The 21,840-nt window shown below is 47.4% G+C and overlaps 2 protein-coding genes across 4 annotated transcripts; one reads left to right on the top strand and one right to left on the bottom strand.

The window, feature by feature from the left end:
• Positions 1-515: 515 nt before the first annotated feature.
• On the bottom strand, positions 516-7,529 carry TFPT (TCF3 fusion partner). 3 transcript variants are annotated; one of them, XM_063136466.1, is made up of 6 exons: positions 7,491-7,529; positions 4,801-5,034; positions 4,153-4,223; positions 3,670-3,739; positions 2,547-2,783; positions 516-1,479 (listed from the first exon to the last, which is right to left on the bottom strand). In XM_063136466.1, exons 2-6 carry the CDS (start codon positions 5,023-5,025, stop codon positions 1,345-1,347), a joined length of 738 nt encoding a protein of 245 aa, XP_062992536.1. In that variant the 5' UTR covers positions 5,026-5,034; positions 7,491-7,529; the 3' UTR covers positions 516-1,344. The 3 variants fall into 3 exon arrangements, with proteins under 3 accessions (XP_062992536.1, XP_062992535.1, XP_062992534.1); XM_063136465.1 differs by lacking the exon at positions 7,491-7,529 and adding an exon at positions 6,943-6,988; XM_063136464.1 differs by lacking the exon at positions 7,491-7,529 and adding an exon at positions 6,771-6,895.
• A 326-nt stretch (positions 7,530-7,855) lies between these two features.
• PRPF31 (pre-mRNA processing factor 31) lies at positions 7,856-19,963 on the top strand. Its single transcript, XM_063136463.1, has 14 exons — positions 7,856-8,023; positions 9,220-9,405; positions 10,185-10,245; positions 10,792-10,875; positions 11,355-11,452; positions 11,920-12,026; positions 12,972-13,141; positions 14,019-14,176; positions 14,268-14,357; positions 14,702-14,829; positions 15,513-15,585; positions 16,522-16,650; positions 17,560-17,658; positions 18,763-19,963. Exons 2-14 carry the CDS (start codon positions 9,232-9,234, stop codon positions 18,889-18,891), a joined length of 1,500 nt encoding a protein of 499 aa, XP_062992533.1. The 5' UTR covers positions 7,856-8,023; positions 9,220-9,231; the 3' UTR covers positions 18,892-19,963.
• The last annotated feature ends 1,877 nt before the right edge of the window (positions 19,964-21,840 follow it).

Below are 21,840 nucleotides of genomic sequence, written 5' to 3'. Positions count from 1 at the left end.
TGGCTTGGGTTGATGGACCTTGGGATCATGGTTTAAAAAATAAAAAAGTGAATCCTGCAACCCTGAAGATGGCTCTAAGACAAGGGTGGGCAGAAGGTAGATCTCCAGGTTTTGGGGACTTCAACCCCCAGAAGGCCCTGCCAGCATGGCAAATGGTCAGGAATGCTAAATGCTGGTTGTTGAAGTCCAAATTCTCTGAAGATCTACTTCCTGTCCACCGCTGCAAGAAATGTATTTTTCTGATGTCAAAGTACATCTCTGTTAAACCTGTTCTGTTCAACAAAGCGAAGAGCAGTATTCATCATTTAGGGGTATGAGAATTTTGCAGGATTTTAAAATTAAATGTGATAAAAAATGAAGGTTTCTAGTCCTCATGGCTATGAAGAGAGGACTGAAACAGTGTAGGCATTGCCGAGGAAAGAAGAAACAGGGAAGAGTAGTTGAATCTTACATGCACCCTCTCGCTGGCTGGCTGGCAGAGGTGCAACCAATCCCCAAGAAACGGACAAATCGAATGAACTCACATAATTTATACAGGTTGTACAACTGCTTTTTCTTGGTACAGAACTGAATTTTGTTTTAGTGCAAACCACAACTAGCCCGTCCATCACACCGTTCCTAAAGGTTGTGACCTGGATGTTGGAACTTGGTTTAAGAGGAAGTCTTTTAGTCTCTTCAGAAGAACAGCAGCAGCCAAAACAGCCGCTCCTTCGGTTTTCATTCACTGTCTTGGAACAGCGCACATAATTTATCTCTCTCGGAAATGTACAAGTCCTGCTCCTGGAAGGGCAACGGAGCAGCGGCTGAATTCTGTCCCTCCTCTCCTATAACCTACTCATAACCCCTCCCCCCCCACAAACACACAACACTTAAAACGTACAAGCACTAACAGTTACGTATCTGTTTCTTAACCCAGATCCAATATTAAGCTGTTGAATGCGTGAACAGAAATCCATTCATCTCTCCAATCATGCTTTCCCCAAAGCTGGCGCCCTCTCAATGGGTTGGACTGCAACACCCAGCATCCCCAACCCATCGGGAGGGCGCTTGAATACAATTACACACCGACTGCCACGTTTTTGTTACTCGATCGAAGTCCAGTGCTGTTCGTTTGGTCCTCCAGCACTTCCCCTCAGCAGCTCGGTGCTGGTTCGGATCAGGCCCTCCGGGAATAGGGTGACAGTTCTATCGTCCCTATCCTGCTGTCCCCTGAGACTGAGCCAGTGATCCTTTGTGTAGAACGAGGCATCCTCAGACAGCACAGTGACTTCATTAACCCAGGAGGGAGGCAAACGACATACAGATATATACAATCGCCTTCGAGAGTTAGGAGAGAGGCCAGACTCAATCAAAATCAGAACAGGCCCCAGGGCTTGAAAACTTCGGGTAATGGAGTAGCTTGTCTCGCGGACTGGACTGCTGCCAAGCAGGTGTGAGGACATCCTCTTGCTCACACTGGAAATCCTCTTCAGATTTTATCTGTAGCCACACGCGCACACACACAAAAAAGGGGGGGAGTATGATTAGAAACACCATCACAAGCCAAAAGGAAGACTCAATAAGTTTGCTTATTTGAGAGAAAAAAACTGACACAGAATCGTTCTGCCAAGAAAAGGGGATGCTTCCAACCGCATTTTTTTGTTCCTCTTTTTGTGGGAAACAAGGAGGACTAGAAACTTGCTTTAAAAATAAAAAAAGCGAGATCCTGAATTTCATGTTTGACAACAGATTTCGCGTAGCTAATAAAATTAGTATTTTTAATTGATTTATATCCTGCTTCCCACCCCCTTGCCCAAAAGGAGTCCATCAAAGCAGCTTAGAAGGCATAAAAAGCATAGAAAACAAGCATTACAATGCGCAGACACCAAACTAAAAGCAGCGGCAAACCCCACCCCCCTCAAAACTGCAAAGAACCAAAACGAAAGGTCAGTTCATAAAACTAAGGAAGAGCAAAGACGAACGTGGTCTTCATTTGTCCATGGGGGACAGACAAAGAGGAAGTTGACCTAACCTCTTAGGAAAGGGAGTTCCACGTATAGGGTGGCCCCACCAAGTATTTTATCTCAGTATTTTAACAGTTTATAAATTTAATACGTTTGTATTTTAAAGTTGTATTCCTGCACTGCTGCTGATTTCATCCTGGTTGTGTTTTTTATATCATGTTTTGATACTGTTTGTTTTATATTTTGAATGGTTTTTAATTTGTGTGCACCGCCCAAAGAGCTTCAGCTTTTGGGCGGTATAAAAATGAAATAAATAAATAAATATGGGTGGGAGGGTGCTATTGCACCATGTCCTGCTTATTTATCCCTGGCCGATGGCTGGTTGGCCTCTCTGTGAACTGAGTGCTGGACTAGATGGACCCTTGGTCTGATCCAGCAGGGCTCTTCTTACGTTCTTAACACATCTGGAGGGTACCAGGTTGGGGAAAGCCACGCCGGAGTATATATAAGCCCAGCCATGGGATGAATATTGGGGAATATTCCTCGCCCGTCTCCTGGCGGGTGGTTAGGGTCAAACACAGACACCTCCACGTTCTCTAGTACCTGTACAGGAAACTCTTCCATAGGAAGCAAAATCTGGGCCGCCCGGCGCACCCTGGCTTCCTTTTCCTCTCGCAGCTGGCGCCGTCGCTTCTTGCTGGTGGGGCCCTCGGTCGGTGAGAGACCCTCGGGCTCTTGGGCAGGCAAGGGGCCCGGGAGGCACCGGGAGGCTTCTTTCTCGGGGGGCTCGTTCTCCGTGTTGCCGGGGGTCGGAGCGTCGGTGCAGTGGCTCCCTTCCTCCTAAGGAGAGAACACGGTTCAGGAAGGACATCTCCATCCTAAAGCTCCTTTCCGTCCGTAAGGAGGCAACGTGAGGGGATGTATTCTCCTGGATGAACTTGTGTGTGTACTCAGTTGAGTAAGAGTTCCCAATCCGAACCCTCCAGGGTTGTCCAGGTGGGCCTGTCCCTTCCTCTGTCCCACTGCCCTCACTCCCGACCGCCTGTCTTCTGGTCATTTCCTGGCAGTCCCCCCCTCCCCACATTTGAAAAGGCTAAAATGCATCTCCAGTTACAGGCAGTGAGAGTTTTGAGGTAAAATATGCTGGCGTTTTGGCTCCGCCCTTTTGCCTTAGGCAACGCCCACAGCTGGAATGCGGCCACCTCAGAGCGTCTCTGAAATGATTCAGCCCTCGGCCAAAAAGAGATTTGACAGCCCTGGTATAGGAGGATGTAAAATTAGTGTGACCATATGAAAAAAGAGAACAGGGCTCCTGTATCTTTATAGGAAAGTGTATTTCAGCAGGTGTCATTTCATCACCACAGTTAAAGCTGCAGGAACCCTGCGCTCTTTAGCTAGAGTGACCGGATACAAAAAGAGGGCAGGGCTCCTGCAGCTTTAACTGTTGTGATGAAGAGGGAATTTCACCAGGTGCTGCATGCATACAAGTGACACCTGCTGAAATACACTTTTCTATACAGCTGTTAAAGATACAGGAGCCTTGTCCTCAATCCATATGGTCACCCTAGGTAATAGACCCTCCCTTTGGAGAAAAACCCTGGGATCAGCTGAGCTTCTTCCTTCCCTCCCTCAGTCCTGGTCTGTCTTCTCGGTTCTGCCCAAACCGCTGCCCGTTCTTGCCCCCCACCCCTTCCTGTCAAGTTTTTGCAGATCCAGCCTTTCTTACCTCCAGGACTATATCGAGATGTCCCTGTCTGTAATCGTCACCATAGGAATCCAGCACCCTCATGAGAAACCTGGAGGGGAAGCGGAGGTCCATCAGAAAGCCATCCTCAGGAAATGTCACCACCACCAACCCTTTAGCAGCGCTGTGCTCTTATGCAAGGCGCAATGTGCTTTGGGGATCCACCCTCGCGAGATGTGGCAACCGATGCTGGCTGAGGCAGCTTTAAAAAGGGACTGGACGAATTCATGGAAGGTGGATCCATTAGGCTGGGGTATTTCATGGCACTCTGTGTTCAGAAGCAGCCCAGCCCTGAAACACCAAACAGCCCTGTGGCCTTCCCAGAGCTACCTGGCTCCCCACTGCTAAAAACAGGATGCTGGATCAAACAGACCTTTAGTCTGATCTGGCTGAGCTCTTATGTTCTCCCACTGAGGGAAAAGGAAGACCTTGAAATCTTGGAGCCCGATGAAGCGCCAGACTCACCTTCGCTCCTGCTTGAGCCGCAGTGTTATCCTCTGGACCTGATGCAGCCGGTTCAGCATCCTCTCATTTACCTGAAAGGGTAGGTGAGGTCAGAGGGACGCATCATAATGGCTGAGTTTGGACAACACGCTAATCAATGGTTGACTTCCATTTTGTTCCTATTACCTGCCCGCCTGCCCCCTGTTGATTAGTATGTTGTCTGAAGGCCAATGTCTGTTCTCTATTACCTTGTCTTGTCTTCTCTCCACTGAATGGTTCTTCATCCACAGTCTTCACCTAACAGGCTGTGCCATTTGGATCTTTATTTGGCCCAGTTTGCTGTCCCTCTGCCCCAAACCCCACAGTCTCCAATCATATCTCACCACTGGCTAGGGCTTGTGGCAGTTGTGCTCCCACAACATCTGGAGGGCCACAAGTGAGTTACCCACCCCTGACATAAATGGCCTCTGACGCTGGCAAAGATATTGGATGACTGCTGCCGATCAGGGCAGACAGCACTGGCCAAACATCAGATCGACGGGCCGACTCGGTAGAAGGCAGCTTCGTATGGCTTTACCCAGAGGAAAAGGGAACACAAGCCAGACGGATGGCCATGTATTCACTGCCCCAGCTGGTGCATTAAAACTACCCTCCCTGGCCATCCTTTACCTGTTCTAACTCCTTGCAGCGCCAGGCCAGCGCCTGGCACTTGCGCCGGGTCATCTCCTGCTGCCGCAACGCACCCTCCTCTTCCTCCTCCTCCGGTATCCCACTGTCGGCAAACTCCACCTCTGTCTCCAATTCACTCTCAAGGATATTGCCACCAAAGAGCGGGGGCAGGGCCAGCTCCGAGCCAGGAGGCACGGAGAATTCTTCAAAGCCCACAGCAGCCATGATGCGGTTCTGGAGATTCAAAGAGAAAGTCGTATACTCATTAATGTTAATCATCTCATCCCACCTTCTTGGGAGACAATAATGAGGTCTGCTAAATAATCCACAAAGCTTTATTCAAGCAATAAAATCCCTTCTCACCTGAAGGGAGTCTAATCTCTAAGAACTTTCCTCTACGCAAAACGATGCAAATTAAGCGAGACAATTGTCCTTTTCAAGAAGAATGGAAAGCCCTTTCCCAAAATGCGTTTGCAGTTTTGCCAGCCGGGCCAACTTCCTCTCACCTTCCTTTAGCTCTGCCCATTTTAATCTGCGGCGTACTCTAGGGTCAGCTAACCTTTGTGCCGTCCCCTTCGGGAGAATCCTGGCTTCCCACTGACTGTGTGTTGTTTACCCTTGAGGAGATAAACTCTGGAGGAGGTTCATTCCCAGCTGAAGAGCTCTTGAGAGCTTCCTCCTCCACTGGTATAATCTGGCATGTTTCTGGCACAGTCTCCTCTACTTCAGAGTCTGATTCTGACTGATCACCTAAAACACTTTCCCCCAACCCAGGAGGAGCAGGGCTAGACATGACACCTTCCCCCTTCTGATACAGAGATTCACTCAAAAGAGCCACACACTTTCCTATTCCTCCTCATTCCCACCATCATTTAACCTTCCCAAGGGCATTCGGAATATCACAAAGACAGCCAAGAAACCAATATCACACAGCCAATATCACAAAGACAGCCATCAGTGCTTGACGTTGTATTTCAAATAACACTGAAATATATTTTCTTATAACCCCCTGCAGATTCACATATAAATGCATACACGTTGTTTAAAGTATAAACTTTATATGGATATAGAAGTTTATGCTATAAACAATATATCTCCAAAATACTCTGGCTTTCAAGAATTCCATGATATCAAAGGTCCTTTTTAAAAAAAATATGCCAGTAAAATATTGAGATCCAGTTTTTAAGTAGGAAAAAAAGCATGATGGCATCTAAATACACTGATGGGCAAATCTGTCCCCCATTTCAAGGACAATTACTTTGTGACTGAAGAGTGAACCAATCTATATTATTCATTGGTTTAGACTGCAGTCCTATACAGTTTCCTAGTGGTTCTGGATGATGTTTTTATCAATGCATCACCCCACTTCATTCACAGAATTTTACCAGTGGGAGTGGGGGCAGGTGATGAAGATTTTGTTGTCTTCCACTTTAGTCCTCCTGAGTTTTCCCACTAGTTTTTCCATCTTCATTCTAACCACAGAAAAAACAGTGGGAAAGAAAAGATGGAAGAGCTGCACAATGCCTTCTGATTAAAAGTGCTAGGAGCCCCCCCCCCCCAATCTGGAAGCACCCACTGTTCCATTGAGCTCAATGGGATCTACTCATGAAGAGCCTTGCATAGGATTGCACTGTATTGGGCAAAAGGTGAGATACAAATAAATATAATAATTATTTAGATTTCCCCCTTTTCTTATCTCTGTAGCTCAAAACAGATTGCAATATATGAACACATACAATAAGATTTGAATACAATATATGAACACACACAGTTTAAAAAGATGTTAAGGAAAACTTGTGCTAGTGCAGCCTTCCTCAACCGATTTCCCCCCAGATGTGCTGGACTACAACTCCCATATTACTCAGACAGCATGGCCAATTATGAGGGCTGTCGTCCAACACATCTGGAGGGCACCAGGTTGGTGAGGAGTGTTGTAATGTCTCGTTTACAACTGAAGGTTTAATCCTGACCAACAGAATAGAAGTCCTTAATGCTTGTGAAAGGAGCTAAGGCTCTGCTTTTGGCGAATCTCCAAGGGAAGAGTTTCCACAAAGGACAGCCATGGAGAAAGACCCTTCAAATGGGCGCTTCTGATCTGCCAGGTGTTTTCTGCAGATGGATTTCCTGACGCATCAAACCCACCTTATTCTCTTCGGTCTCCTTGGCAATATGAACGGTTCTTGGGCGAGAGAAGGGATGAGCCGTCGCTGGTTGATGACGTACCCAAGTTTACAACAAAAGCGACTAGAGAAGCTCCTTGACCATAATTGAATGGGGAAGAGAAGAGACTGGGGTGTCGCGCTCTGATGACGCAATGCGAATAGCTTACCATGGAACAGCCAAGGCTTCGGTCGCGTTGCGATTACGTAAACAATTATTGTCCCTCCGTTCGTCTTATGGATTCTATAGGAACGGACTCGGGAGGGAAATTGCGCTTGCGCAATGAAGGGCACTTGCGTCATGAGGCGTTTGAGCGAGCCGTCAGATTGATTCTCTATAGGCGAAGTGGCGACGCTCTAGCCCTTGGCATCTCTATGTTGAAACGACTTTGTTTCATGGAAGGTTCAGCCCGGAAGTGCCAATAAGGCCTGCGATGTATGCATGAGTGTCCTTTTCTCCTACCTCTTTGGACAGTAAGTCTATGCTACGAAAATGCTGGCCTGATAGAGAATGTAGACTACATAACTTACCTCTTATGAGGGAGGCCTCCGTGTGGGGTAAGGCCAGGAATATCTTCTCAGCGGGGACACTCACTTGAAATTCAAATAACACTTCCGGCTCCCTGTTGAATGCGGGCTCCCGATGCAAAGTAATAAGGCGGCACCATAGAATTAAGATTGTAGAACAGCTTCATTCGGCTTTAGGCCCTTGCCACGCATATGGTGGCATCCGGTTTTGATCCGGAAGTAGGCGCTCTGCGCGACCCTTCGGCTTCTTTTTCTGTCCCCGCGGTTAGCTTCGCGCTTGGCACGGCGGTTGGAGGTGCTGGTTGATGACGAAAAGAAGAGCGACAGAGCCGGGTGCGTGACGTGTTTATCGTGGGACTGAGAGGCGATACGGAGTTGGTGGTGTTCGTGTGTGCGAAGCAGGAGTGAGGCGAAAGGGGGACGCGGGCGACTCCTGCGCTTTGGCTTCCTGAGGATCGAGGAGTTGGAGAGAGGCCGGGTTGAGGCTTCACAGTGGGCCGGGGAAGAAGGCCGGTGAGGAGAAGGCGGCGGGAGAGGTTTGCTTCATTTGTTACGCTTCTCCTGCGCTTCCTCCGAGAGACTCGGGTTCTTCAGCCTCATAGCAACCCTGTGAGGTAGGCCAGGCTGAGCGAGAGAGACTGGCCCAAGGTCGCCCAGCGAGCTCCGCGGCTCAGCAAGGATCTGAACCTGGGTCTCCTCAGCTCTAGTGTCCAGCACTCAAAGGGCCTCTCAGACGAGTAGGAATAGCGACAATTAATAGTAATCGTGCAGTCCTCTGAAGTGCTTCTCATTCACCAGGGGCTACGCCTGCTTCCCTCACCCCCTTTACCCTGCCCACCAATTGTTGGGTGGTTTCCTGTCTTTTGTGTGCCCCCACCACTAAAACCTTGAAATGCCTCTCCTTAAGGCTAGTTGCTAGCTGTAATTATAAGCTACAATATGCTAGTATTTTTGGCCTCACCCTTGTTACCTTTGGACCCCCAAAAGCTTCTCCAAAATGGAATTTGGTCCTCAAGCTGAAAGAGGTTCTGTGCCCTTGCTATATGATATCCCATTGTCACTTGGGAAAGGGGCACTGCCCCCAGCCCCAGTTGGATCTTTCACTGTTTTGTCTGGGCCTCCCCCCACCCCCAGATTTGTGTTCTGCATAGTAATGGGCCACTTTTATTTATCTTATTGATGGCCTTTGTAATTGCATCCCTGCACTGACCCTTGTTTTTGCCTGTTCACATATATCCAAGCAGCCTTCCCCAACCTGGTACCTTACAGATGTGTAGAACTACATTGTTGGTCATATTGGGAATGCAGTCCAAAAGATCTAGCAAGTGCCAGGCTGGGCACTACTCAGTGCAGGAATCCAGTTTAATGCATCCCTGATAGATAGTTGTTTAATCTCTGCTTGAATGTCTCCAGCAATGGTGAACCTACCTAAGTAGTTGGTTCCATTGTCTGACTGCTCTGACCATTAGGAAGTTTTTCCTGATGTCCTGCCTTCTATAACTTAAACCTGCTATTTCTTGGCTGGTAGAGAACAGGTTGTGGCCCTCTAGGTGCGTTGTTTGACTATCTGGGGAGTTCTTGGGATTGCTTCTACCTCATGGCTCTATTAGGTACTAAGAATTTCTCCCAGCCTAGTACTGAGGGAAATGATAGATTAGTAAGATTCTGGATATGTATGTCAGTTGTTGTTATTTGGTTTTCTTCCCTAACCCTGCCTCTCTTCCCTCTGCAGGCTTGATCCACCATGTCTTTAGCAGATGAGCTATTGGCTGACCTCGAGGAGGCAGCAGAGGAAGAGGATGGCAGCTTTGCAGATGAGGAGGATGAGCCTCCCATTGAGGATGTCCAGGAGGAGATGCAAGTGGATCTGGCGACCGATTCAGTCAAGAGTATCGCCAAGCTGTGGGACAGCAAGATGGTGAGAGAACTGAGCTGGTCTGTGGGATCACCTTCCTCCTAGAGCAGCAATGGCCAATTTAATAAGCCCATGGGAGACTAACTTTTTGTGACTAAACTGCTTAGGGTGGAAATGGAGAGGCACACAGTAGAATATATAAAATACACACACACACACCAGAATGTATCAGTGAGAATAGCATGAAATTGCTTGGGGAAAATCAAAATCTCTGGAGAATCCAGGTATTCACTCAGTTCAGTATCAAAGACTCAAATACGGTAAATACATTTCAAATAGTTTTTCTCTCCAGTCTTGGTGGCAGGAATTCAATGTACAAAATTTCTACTCTTCAGTATTCAGAAGCTCTTCCAAAAGAAGATTTAGTTTGTGCCTTGCTTGTTCTGTAACAGCCATCCCAAGCCTGATCCGCTCCAGATCGTTTTGGACTTCAACTCTCCTCAGCCCCAGTCAGCATGGGGAATGGTCAGGAATGCTAGACGTTGTAGTCCAAAAGATATGGAGTTAGACTATAAGAAAATAAGATGTATGCCTGATCAGACTCAGGGTCCATCTTGTCCAGCATTCTGTTCACACAGTGGCCAGCCATCTACCCATGGAAAACCTACGAGCAGGGCATGAGTGCAACAGCCCCCTCCTGCCCATGTTCCCCAGCACCTGTGATTGGGGAAGGCTATTCTATAATCTTCCATTCCTGTTCTAGACTTTGGGATGTCCTGTGACTTTAAAGAAGCCATCCTCCAAAGCATGCTTGAACTTCTTTTTGTATTTACTCTGTGCAGTTTGCCGAAATCATGTTGAAGATTGAGGAATACATCAGTAAGCAGCCCAAAGCCTCTGAAGGTATGGAGTCAGATTGGATGTGGAGACGAGATCGCCCTGCAGATGTGCAGGCGCATCATCCGCCTTTGAATCCTGGCATGCCACTGGGGCCCAAATCCATTCCTGCAGTGCAGAGCCCACTGCTGGGCCTTGTGTGCCCATGCGCCAGGGGTGAAGAACCTCAGACCTGGGGTTCCAATCCTACTTTCTGATATTCGCCAGGAAGCCATGCCCCCTTCCCCCACAACCTCTGATCATTTAGTAGTGTCCTGGATTTTGTGTGGTTTCTTCGCCATTCTAAGAGGTTGAAATACCTCTCCTGAGGCATAGGGTAAGAGTTTTAAGGTACAATGTGCTGGCATTTTTGGCTTCACCCCTTTACCCTTTGGCCTGCCTCCTGTTGCCTTCAGCCCTTGTCCACCGCTGGAATGCAGCCTCCTAGAGCGCCTCTGAAATTATATTTGGCCCTCAGGCTCTTCTGCACCCCCTGCCTCATGCCCTTCTCACTGTTACCTTAGGTAAAGGTCCCATATGATTTTCTGACTGTGCCCTTTCCTTTCTTCCCAGTTCTAGGCCCGGTAGAGGCTGCCCCTGAATACAGAGTCATTGTGGATGCCAACAACCTAACAGTGGAGATTGAGAATGAGCTGAGTGAGTGCAAGCCTTAGCTGCTTGTTTGGGTGGTGCGGGGAGGCAGAGGGAAGGCTTTGGAACAATACACCGGCTGCTACCAAGTGGTATGAGTGTGGCAGGACGAATTAGGCAAGTAGTAAAGCTGAAGAAGGCTGGATTCTCTGGGAAGGGAGCGTGATCTCGTAAGTAGAAGGCTGGAAGCTAGAAGTTTTGGGATGCAAAGGGTGTGTGTGTGTGTGAGAGAGAGAGAGACAGTGAAAAGTGTAAGGTAGTTCCAGGACTGTTTTGACTGGCGCACTTCCTTCTTGGGCAACAGATGGTCCAGATTGGCCCAGCGGAACTAAAACCTCTCTGAGTTATTGTTATATTTATTTGTATCCTCCTTTTGCTCAATACTGGGCCTATACCTGGCAGTCTGCTTTTGTTCTGTCTAATGTAGTAATGCTCTGTGTTGCTATCAGCCTTTATGGATTGTTTTTATCTTTTCCCCCCTCCAGACATTATTCACAAGTTTATCCGAGACAAATACTCCAAACGATTCCCAGAACTGGAATCCCTTGTTCCCAATGCTTTGGATTACATCCGGACTGTCAAGGTATTGCGCTTATGTCCTGAAATAAGCCAATTTAGTTTTTCAGTTTGCATTGATGACTAGCATCCTCTTCAGTGGCTCTGAAATCCTTATCGAAGGAATCCTTTGGTTACTTCTGCTACACTGTGGTTATTTGTCCCTTATTTAGTGTAGGTGCTCCACATTCAAGTGAGTATTTTGAGAAGAACAGGGTGATTGAAACATGTTGAAAATCTCTTATTCTTCAAAGCCACTGATAATTTATAGTTCTGATTTTGACATAATCAACCTTGATGGAAAGCTGATGGGAATTAGAACTGGCCTTTGGGCAGAAATCATGCTTTTCAGTACGGGTAGAGGGGGAATTCCCCCAAACGGATGAAGCTTCAGTTGCACGTTTACGATGCCCTGTCAGCCCGGCAGGTGCTTAGAGCCTTACTTTCTCTCTGCTTCGATAGCTAACGTCTGCTTAATATATCTAACCCTTGCAGGAACTGGGCAACAGCTTGGACAAATGCAAGAACAATGAGAACCTTCAACAGATCCTTACCAATGCCACCATCATGGTGGTCAGCGTCACAGCATCCACTACCCAGGGGTAAGGTGGGCGCTCTGCAAGGGCGAAGGAGAGGGCTTAGCAGGGATATGGCGGATCCGTCGGCATTTGGAACAGAAGATGGATAGGGAGTGAAAATCCATATGCTGCTGAAGGGGTTAGAATGGGCTGTGCCACTTGAGACTGTAGGTGTGTGTATTGGGGGGGGGGGAATCCCTGTTTTTAAAAGGGGAGCATTAAAAAATACTCCCTGTAAGAAGAAAACCTGCACACCCAAGGGGAGAGGGGCCAGCCCAGCCCAGCCCAATCCTCTTTGGTGTGCTATGCCATTTTCCCTTCCCTTGCCAAAAGCTTTTCTTTTATATTGAGGGAGCATTAGACAAGGATCTCCCTCCTGTTGTCCGGAGGGGTAGAGTGAACTCAATCGCTTCATTCTGCTGTGTGTGTCGAACAGGCCCATGCTCACAGAAGTTTTCCCTTTCGGGGCTATAGGGCCCATGTAGTTTTGCAGATAGATGTTGGGCTCTGGATGCAAGTGTATGATTTTCAGGTCGCTGCTCAGTTGTAAAAAGTCACAGAGTGGCCTTCAGGAAATCACCGGCTGCATCTCATTTGAGCAGGGTGTGGAGTCAGGGGACAAAAGGTCTCCACCCTGAATTGCTCTCAGCCATGTTCTTCTCACTTAAGCTTCTCATTTTCCAACACGTTGATGAGTTCTCAAATATGTACTTGTAATGTGATTGGGATCTTCATTCTGCTTCTGAGGCCCCACTGTCCAGATGTTTGGGCTTATAACTCCCATAATCTCTCCCCCTTGGCTGTGCTGGCTAGACTGATGGGAGTTGTAGGCCAAAACAACTGGAGGGCCACAGGTCAAATAGTTATACCTCAATTATTTATTTGTTGATTGCATTTCTCTACTGCCCATTAGCCAAAGCTCTCTGGGCGGTTCACGAAACCTCAAGCGTGGTCTTCCTCCCACTGTAGGCAGCAGTTAACTGAAGAAGAACTGGAACGCATTGAGGAGGCCTGTGACATGGCCCTGGAGCTCAATCAGTCCAAGCACCGCATCTACGAGTACGTGGAGTCCCGCATGTCCTTCATCGCCCCCAACTTGTCCATCATTGTGGGAGCCTCCACTGCCGCCAAGATCATGGGTGAGCTTCTCATCGGAGGTTTATAGCTTTGGCAGGGAGGAGGGGAGCGGAGCTCCTCGTAGATATGGATCCTCACCACTTCCCTGGTCTGCTCTTGGCAGGAAGGGGCCTAAAGTATTTGGGTCTTGGAGGGGGATATACAGCAAAACATTTCCTCCAAATTTGCTGCTCTGGTATGATTAGTTACTAGGGGAAATTATTTTATTCTTATAACCGATCTTTCCAACTCCCAAAGCCTGTCAAAATAGTGTAGAAACTGTAGAATGCTAAAATAATAAACATGAAACATGCACTATAAGCCCTATGAAGAAAGACTGAAAGAACTGGGCATGTTTAGCCTGGAGAAGAGAAGATTGAGGGGAGGCATGATAGCACTCTTCAAATACTTGAAAGGTTGTCACACAGAGGAGGGCCAGGATCTCTTCTTGATCCTCCCAGAGTGCAGGACACAGAATAACGGGCTCAAGTTACAGGAAGTCAGATTCTGGCTGGACAGGAAAAACTTCCTGACTGTTAGAGCAGTATGACAATGGAACCAGTGACCTAGGGAGGTTGTGGGCTTTCCCACATTAGAGGCATTCAAGAGGCAGCTGGACTACCATCTGTCAGGTATGCTTTAGGGTGGATTCCTGCATTGAGCAGGGGCTGGACTCTATGGCTTTATAGGCCCCTTCCACTATGATTCTGTATGCCCCATTTAGCAGCATAGGTTGAATTGTTAATCTGTGATTTGCTCTGGCAGGTCTCTGTCACTGGGGAACCTGCAGGACCAACTTTTTAGTGGGAAGGCCTTGTCTGCAAACTTCAACAGGCAGGGAAGACTGAGATGCCCAGGGCTGGCTGTGGAGTTCATTCCACATTGTCTTTCCTTCCCAAGGTATTGCTGGGGGCCTCACGAACCTCTCCAAGATGCCGGCCTGTAACATCATGCTTCTGGGTGCCCAGAGGAAGACGCTGTCCGGCTTTTCCAGCACTTCGGTGTTGCCTCACACCGGCTACATCTACCACAGTGATATTGTGCAGTCGTTACCTCCAGTATGTCTGTGATTCTCTGCCGAATTGGTATGCTGGCCTATGAGTTTCGTAGCAACAACAATTTAGTGTTGGTTTTTCTTCCTCCTTGCAGGATCTGCGGAGGAAGGCGGCTCGGCTGGTGTCGGCGAAATGCACACTGGCAGCTCGAGTGGACAGCTTCCATGAGAGCCCCGAAGGGAAGGTGAGGAGTGCAGGACGAAGGAGTCTTGTATATTGGGCTGGTAGTGGGTGGAGGGAGCATAACACAGGGCTCCAAGATCTCTCTGGGAAGTCTCAAGAGGCTAAAAGCTTTAGTAAATAGGTGCAACAGGGTCTTCTCATTGTTGGCACCTAGGATCTAGAACTCATTCCCTTGGGAGGTTTGTTTAGCCCCTTCCCTCTCCTCCCCTTCTAACCTTCACAAAGGTAGTCGAAATGTTTGCTTGGACAATTTTACTGCCGTCTGACCCTGGGCTGAAAAAGTTTTCCCACTTTTCTTGTATAACCCAGTACAGCTTCCCCCCCCCCCCTTCTGTTAATGTCTAGGTTGGTTACGATCTCAAGGAGGAGATTGAGAGGAAATTTGATAAGTGGCAGGAGCCGCCTCCTGTCAAACAGGTGAAGCCACTGCCAGCTCCCTTGGATGGGCAAAGGAAGAAACGTGGAGGGCGCAGGTGCGAGGGGGAATGGGAGACATGCCTCAAAGGGGGTGGTGGTGTGGGGGAAAGCTGGCTGAGTTGAGGGCCGAAGCAGGGCTGAGTGTGTGAGGAAATAAGAGCCGAGGGTATGCCAGATCTAGTTCTAAGCGATGCACGTTTATGTTTGATTTTATAATGTGACTGTATTTATTTATTGCATCAAATGGGTTTTTTTCATGGGAAAGAGAGAGAAAATGTGAACGTCTTTTAAAAGTATTTGTTTTTGAAATGTATTATCTCTCAAAATAAGCATTAGGACAGCATTCCCCAACCTGGTGCCCTCCAGATGTGTTGGATTATAACTCCTATCATTCCCAGCCAGCATGGCCAGTGGCAGCCCAACACATCTGGAGGACACCAGGTTAGGGAAGGCTGCATTGCGATCTGTTTTTTGAGCTGAGAATTGCATCAGAACATTCGGGAAGTGTTGAAAGGTAACTAGGTTTCATTCTCCATATTAGTCCAGGAGATGCAGTTCTGGTTAGCCTGTGTAGAATTCACAGAAGACCCCAGCCTATATCTTATCAGTGAATCCAGGACTCTTGGCTTGATCTTGTTGCCGTGCCAAATGTTTCATTTTTGGCCTCAAGTGTGTCTCCTAGCAATAGGGCTTTGGTGCTTTTCTGTTGATGTGAAAAATACTTTCCTCCTTCCTTCAGGTATCGTAAGATGAAAGAGCGCCTTGGCCTTACAGAAATCCGGAAGCAGGCCAACCGGATGAGCTTTGGAGAGGTATAGCACCCTGTAGTGCTTCCTTGTATAGGATTTCTCTTTGTCTTTGGGAAGAGATGATTGTCTAGCCCCTGAAAAGGGTGGTAGAAATCGGGATTTCTGGGTTCTGTTCCTCAGCCTTGCCCAGTGTGGGATGGAGAAAATCTTTTCCGGGGCAGGGATTGGAGGGCTGATTCACACATTACCTTGGAAAAGCAATGAAAAGTGCTTCCAAGCAATACAAAGTATTGCAGCCTGTCAAGTGTGCGTATTTACTGTCTGGTCAGATGTTCCGTGTCTGCCACATCTGTATGCATTGAAACGCAAGCCTGTGCAATCGTTGTGCGCAATGGAGTATGGAGGCTTCACAACCCTTCTTCCATGGGAGTATGTGGAAATATGTATATCAGATGGGAGGCTGATAAAATGAACAGCCTGCTAGATGCACTTTTTAACAGGTTATAGTGTCTATAAAGTTTGCCCGGCTGTCCCCTCCTGGTTGTGATGCGCTTGCATCTGACCTAAACCAGGCTCCCTTCGGAGGCTCCTTTCTGGGCAATGGTGTTTGTGTCCATTTTCCGCTTCTTAAATTGTCGGGCTAGGGATGGGGGCATGTGTGTGTGTGACTTCTGAATGTATAGATCTAAACTGAAAGGGGGATTCCAAAGAAGATCTCCGTTTGTCCCTGACTGAGCCGCCCTGGCCAGAGCGGGCCGTGCCCTTTGAATCAGTCAAGTGCAGCCTTCCTCAACCTGGGGCGCTCCAGATGTGTTGGACTGCATCTCCCAGAATGCCCCAGCCAGCAGAGCTGGCTGGGGCATTCTGGGAGTTGTAGTCCAACACATCTGGAGCGCCCCAGGTTGAGGAAGGCTGGCCAAGTGTCTTCATAGTAACAAATCCAGACTTGATCTTTTGCTGTCTTTATCCTGCCTCCCCTCACACATCTTCCTTCCCTAGATTGAAGAGGATGCTTACCAGGAAGACCTTGGCTTCAGCTTGGGCCACTTGGGCAAGTCGGGCAGTGGCCGCGTCCGGCAAACGCAAGTCAACGAGGCCACGAAGGCCCGCATCTCAAAGACGTTGCAGGTTAGGAAGCGCGGACTGCGGGCTTGTGCTGAGCGCCACAGAGCTACCAGTCCTGTTTTGTTTTGGATTTTTGTTTTGTTTTCTGTGATGGGGTAGCAGCATGAAGGCTGCATTTCAAGTTCTCTGGACGAGTGTAGGGCACTATTAGGAACACAGGGAGCTGCATCTTGGCCCATGTAGCCTGATATTGTCGACGACTGACAGCAGCTCTCTGGGGCTTTAGGCAGGAGTTTTTTCAGCCCTACATGGAAATGCCAGAAATTGAACCTGGGACCTTCTGCGTGCAAAACATGTGCTCTACCACTGAGCCACAGGTCTTCCGCGTTAGCACACTGTGGTCTGGGTTAGCTAATGCGAAGTGTGCTAACAAGTAGGGCCCCAGCTGAGTTCAAACTCTTCGCGGTGTAATTTTGTCTAGCCTCTCTGTCCTACCCTTACTCAGAGCTTTCAAGGAAATTCTCCCAGTACGTTTTTACTTGACATGGGGGCAGCCCTTGAAGACTGTTGGGAAGCTTGAGCAGGCTTATTCTCTAGCATGTTGCTTATGATTAGTCTCTGATAGCAATTGGTACATTTTAACATCAAGAGCGACTTCCTTTTTAATGTCGCTGTGAAGGTGGTGGCCACACTGTTTGCCTGTGATTGGAGACCGAACGCACCAGGGCAAGCGGAATAGCAAGAAACCCAGGGAGGGTCAGATCCTTGATGGCTCAACATGTGACATGGGCTTAACGAGCTTCTGTTCTAGGGAAAGCAGTAAATGTAGGCCCTACCCTTGGGCAATCTAATTCGGGGAGGACCAAATGGTTTAGCCCCCTCGCTGTGCATTTAGGGTCCCTTCTATCTCCCTCCACTGCTTCTCATTCAAAAGCCCTGACAGCTGCCTTTTGCACATGTCTTCCCAACCAGCGCACGCTCCAGAAGCAAAGCATGGTGTATGGAGGGAAGTCGACCATCCGGGACCGTTCCTCGGGCACTGCCTCCAGCGTGGCCTTCACTCCGCTGCAGGTAAGCGCTGCTCTTGGCTCACCTGAACCATCTGAAATTGGGATTGCTGTCTTGAAGGAATGCTGGATGTACAAAGAGCCAGGAATGGTGGATTCTGGGTGTTTTGGAGGGTAGAGTGTGTGTCTAACAAGGGAGCCATGTAGTCAGTTGATTGCTACTTTTATTCTGAGGTTGTAGAACGAAGTACATTTTTAATCAAGGTTTTAAGAATTGAGGAATACAATATTATCTTAGCTGTAACCCTAAAACCTCTGATTTCCCCCACTCAACTCTCTGGTTGAGAGTTTTGGGATATATTGCTGTTGCTTCTTTTTTATCGTGAATTTAACGAAATAGAAAACAAATTGTGGGGGGGGGGAAGATAAGAATAAGCATTACATGCATAGGATACACCATTCATAAAAAAAGGAGTGAGTTATGGATAGATTTCAAGAAAAGCAGACCGAATATCCATGTATTATCCACGCGCAACTGGCGTCTATATACCACCCATTCAAATGCTGATAGTGTTGTTAAATCCTCAGTCCATTGCATTATGGGAGGTGAACATTTATCCTTCCAGTGTGATAATGTCAGTCTTTTAGCTGTCATAAGGGCTTGGAAAATCCATTTGCGCTGACCGTGCGTTAACTTTCAAGGAACTGGTAGGTAGTTTAGAAGGACATGCACATCGTTCCATATTAAAAGCTATTTCAATACAAAGTTTATCCTTATTATGACTCCACCCAAAAGGGGGCAACTATTGGGCAGTGCCAAAACGTATGAATAAAAGAAGCATTAGGTCCGTTACATCTCCAACAATGATACAAATTAGATTAACCCTTATTAAAGAGGCGTTGTGGAGTCCAATAAACCCGAAACAATTTTTTTTGTGCCGAATAAGATGTAGCACTTGATATTCGCAGGAGTAGTTCATGCTTGGAGGGAAGATTGTTTCTTGTTCTCCGTTTTTGCCAAGAAATATGTTGCAAGCAAGTGACTTCTGTCCAGAAAATGCAAGCTAGGGGTTGTCACAGTTCTTTGCAGAGGCAGCTGGAACCCTACACTTTACATATTTTTAAATCATTCCCTCTCACACATCTTTTTCTCCCTTTCTGTTGCCAGGGTCTGGAGATTGTGAACCCACAGGCAGCTGAGAAGAAGGTGGCTGAAGCCAACCAGAAGTACTTCTCCAGCATGGCTGAGTTCTTAAAGGTGAAGAGCGAGAAGAGTGGCATCATGTCCACCTCATAACATTCTTCCTCTTGCCACGGACACTCCCAGCTTTTGACTAGTAGCTGGAACCACACATCAAACGCAGGCAGAGGGGCCTGTACATTGGACGTAGTCCTTTGTTGGAGTTCCAGAGACTGTCTAACCCTTCAAAATTCTCAGCTCTAAATGGGCCTTTCCAAATAGCTTGGACTTGAAGTGGTATTTTTTTTCTTCCTTTAACAATGTCGTCACCAGAGAGCCTATTATTCTTTATGGGGGAGGGATGTAACTGCATTATAGAGAGAATTGAGTTCTCTTCCCAGGTCTCATGCAGTATTCAAAAGCAGGTTAGTTAAGCTGTGAACTATTTCATAATATGGAGTGACTACGTTGAACTGACTGATCTATGCACCATCATCACTCTGGATCATTCTGTGTACAGTCCCCTTCACCACTGGACAAACAAAAGCAAACTGGATTTGTGTAAAACTTTGATGTAAAGATAAGGAATGCTTTGCAGTAAGCATCGTGCCACAGTACCTTGCTGTCTTGGTTTGAGACAGCGGCAGATGACCTGTGGCCCTCTATACATTTTGGCCTACAGCTTCCATCAGCCCTAGCCACCATAGCTAATGGTGGGGGATCATGGGAGTTGTAGGCCAGAACATCTGGAAGACCACAAGTTGCCCAGCCCCGGTTGAGGAAGAGCAGGCAACTTACCTTTCAAAATCTGGAGTTAAAACAAAATCCCCTAGTTAGACCTTGTGTACATTACCTCCCATGCTGCTGTTTCAAGGTTGCCCTGGCTGTGCTTTACTGTGGGAGCAGCAGTAAATAGTGCAGCCTCCCCCAACCTCCTGTTTTCCAGGTGTTTTGGACAGCAGTTTCCACCATGTTAGCTGGGGATGATACAGGAGTCACAGTCTTAATATACCTGGAGGGCCCCAGGTTAAGGACAGGAGGGCTCTCTCTGCACAGCCATGGGCAGCGATGGTTGACACAGCTGGGATTTGTAGGGTGTGTTTTAACAGCTGAAGCATGAGACCTATTTGTCTGAAATGTATTTGTAATCTATTCATTTTTTTGGAAGAAATATAACTATTGAAATCTTTGTGAAAATTCTCCACATTTATTCTTAGATTAGGCGCCTGTTTTTATAGTCTTGTGACCTGGATGTTATTTTACACCCTGCCCATGCCACTATATCTTTTATACATTCTTCAAAGGGCTTTACCTTCCATTATTAGGCATAGAATTACGCCTGGCAATGCTAAAATCATAACTTTTTTTTAGTTACAGATAGGTTGCTACCCTACATGCTTGCATAGTACAACAACCCTGAGTTGAGTTGATGGCAGCTCTGTGTGTGTGTGTGTGTGTGTGTGTGTGTTTTTTAATCTGATCTTGTAAATTGGTGTTCATCCCTGTTTCCGTATGGAACAATTAGTAATGCCAATCAGAAAACAGTCCTACTTCTGTTTAGTAATTGTCTAATTATAAGGGCTAGAGTTTCCAACTGCTGTGGGATGGGGCCAAAGTAACAGAGTATTCCTCTCTGTTGAGAGAGTATTCCTCTCTCAATATTAGAACCTGGGGTCACCTGAGTGAAGCTGATGTATCTCGACCTAGCATGACGCTTCTTATATCAACAAGGAATGGCACCAGAAAAGATTTTTGGGAAGCAAGTCTGGGAAATGCCTCTGGACCCAACCAGGATCTTTCAGATGTTTTGAACGACAACTCCCAGTATTCCTAACCATTGGCCATGCTGGCTGGGGCTTACAGGAGTTGAACTCCAACACATCTGGGGGGCACCAGGTTGGGGAAGGCTTCCCTGGACGATTCTGACCTATTAGTGAACAATACTAAGTTAGATGCACGTGGTGCAAAGCAGCTTTGTGGTTTTAAATATAAGAAGCAGGTAAAGAGGGAAGCTGGCCTTTTGCAGCGTTCATAAAAGCATGACAGGAGGGGATGTGTGTGTCCCCTTCTCTGTACCTTGTTCACTCTCCCATTTTTTGTCCCCTGTGTGGAGAGTTCAAGAGTTCCCTCTGCATTTGCCAAACAGCACCACTATATAACATTTGTAGAAGCTGCTGTAATAAAAGATGTGTGTTTTGTCCTAGCTGTATGCTGGTTATTGCTGAAAGAATAATAACAACAACAACAAAAGTTAATAATGAATAGTTAATAATAGTATTATTATTATTATGTTATTTAATTAATAAAAGGGGTGGTGAGCTGCAGCCGGAAGTGAAAAATAGAACGCTTAGATATTTCATCAATATCTACCTGGGAGTGAGGTAATTCCCTCCTCAATTATTGGCTTTTGTGAATTTAATTGACAGTTACTTGTTCCAATAAGATTCCTCCGCTGACGTCCTTGTCCCGCCCCTTGCTCGTGCTCCTTCGCCGTAACCCGCCTCACAACGTGTTTGCCAATACAAAGGAGGAAGGGGGCTGGGGGACGGCATAGCTGGCCAATGGAAGGGCAACATGTGCAGGCTTGCTTCACTACGGCCAATGGGGAAGCACGGCCTCGAAGTTACCCGCGCCTACGTCCACTAACGGTAGCAGCCACAGAGGAAGAGTATCAGATTGAGTGGCGTCATTGTCATCCAATAACTATTCTTGGGCTTATGAGCGTTCGCGTCGGAAAAGGAAAGCCAATAATCGAAGAGTACGATTTGAGAGACATTTTCATTGCCCATTAGAAAACTCCTTCTGCCACTAGCCCCTCCTCTTCGGCTTGTTTTCGCGGAGTAGTAGGCGTGGTCAGACTGAATATATCCGCTCCCTCTAAGCCAATCGCTGCACGATAACGCTTTGATAGACACCGCCTCTTGACAAATAAATCCTAGGCATTCCTATAAATGACAGCTGCGGCTGCGCCGCGTCGTCCCGCCCCTGTTTCCTTCCACCAGCCCCTTCCCTACCATCCAATAAAAATATAGGGAGACTTGAGGGGCGGGAGAGTCCACCAATGGA

Source organism: Elgaria multicarinata, chromosome 11 (assembly GCF_023053635.1).
Source record: "Elgaria multicarinata webbii isolate HBS135686 ecotype San Diego chromosome 11, rElgMul1.1.pri, whole genome shotgun sequence".
NCBI classification, from domain to species: domain Eukaryota; kingdom Metazoa; phylum Chordata; class Lepidosauria; order Squamata; family Anguidae; genus Elgaria; species Elgaria multicarinata.
The sequence above is the reverse complement of the archived record's forward strand: the minus strand, read 5'-3'. Positions and strand labels throughout refer to the sequence as shown.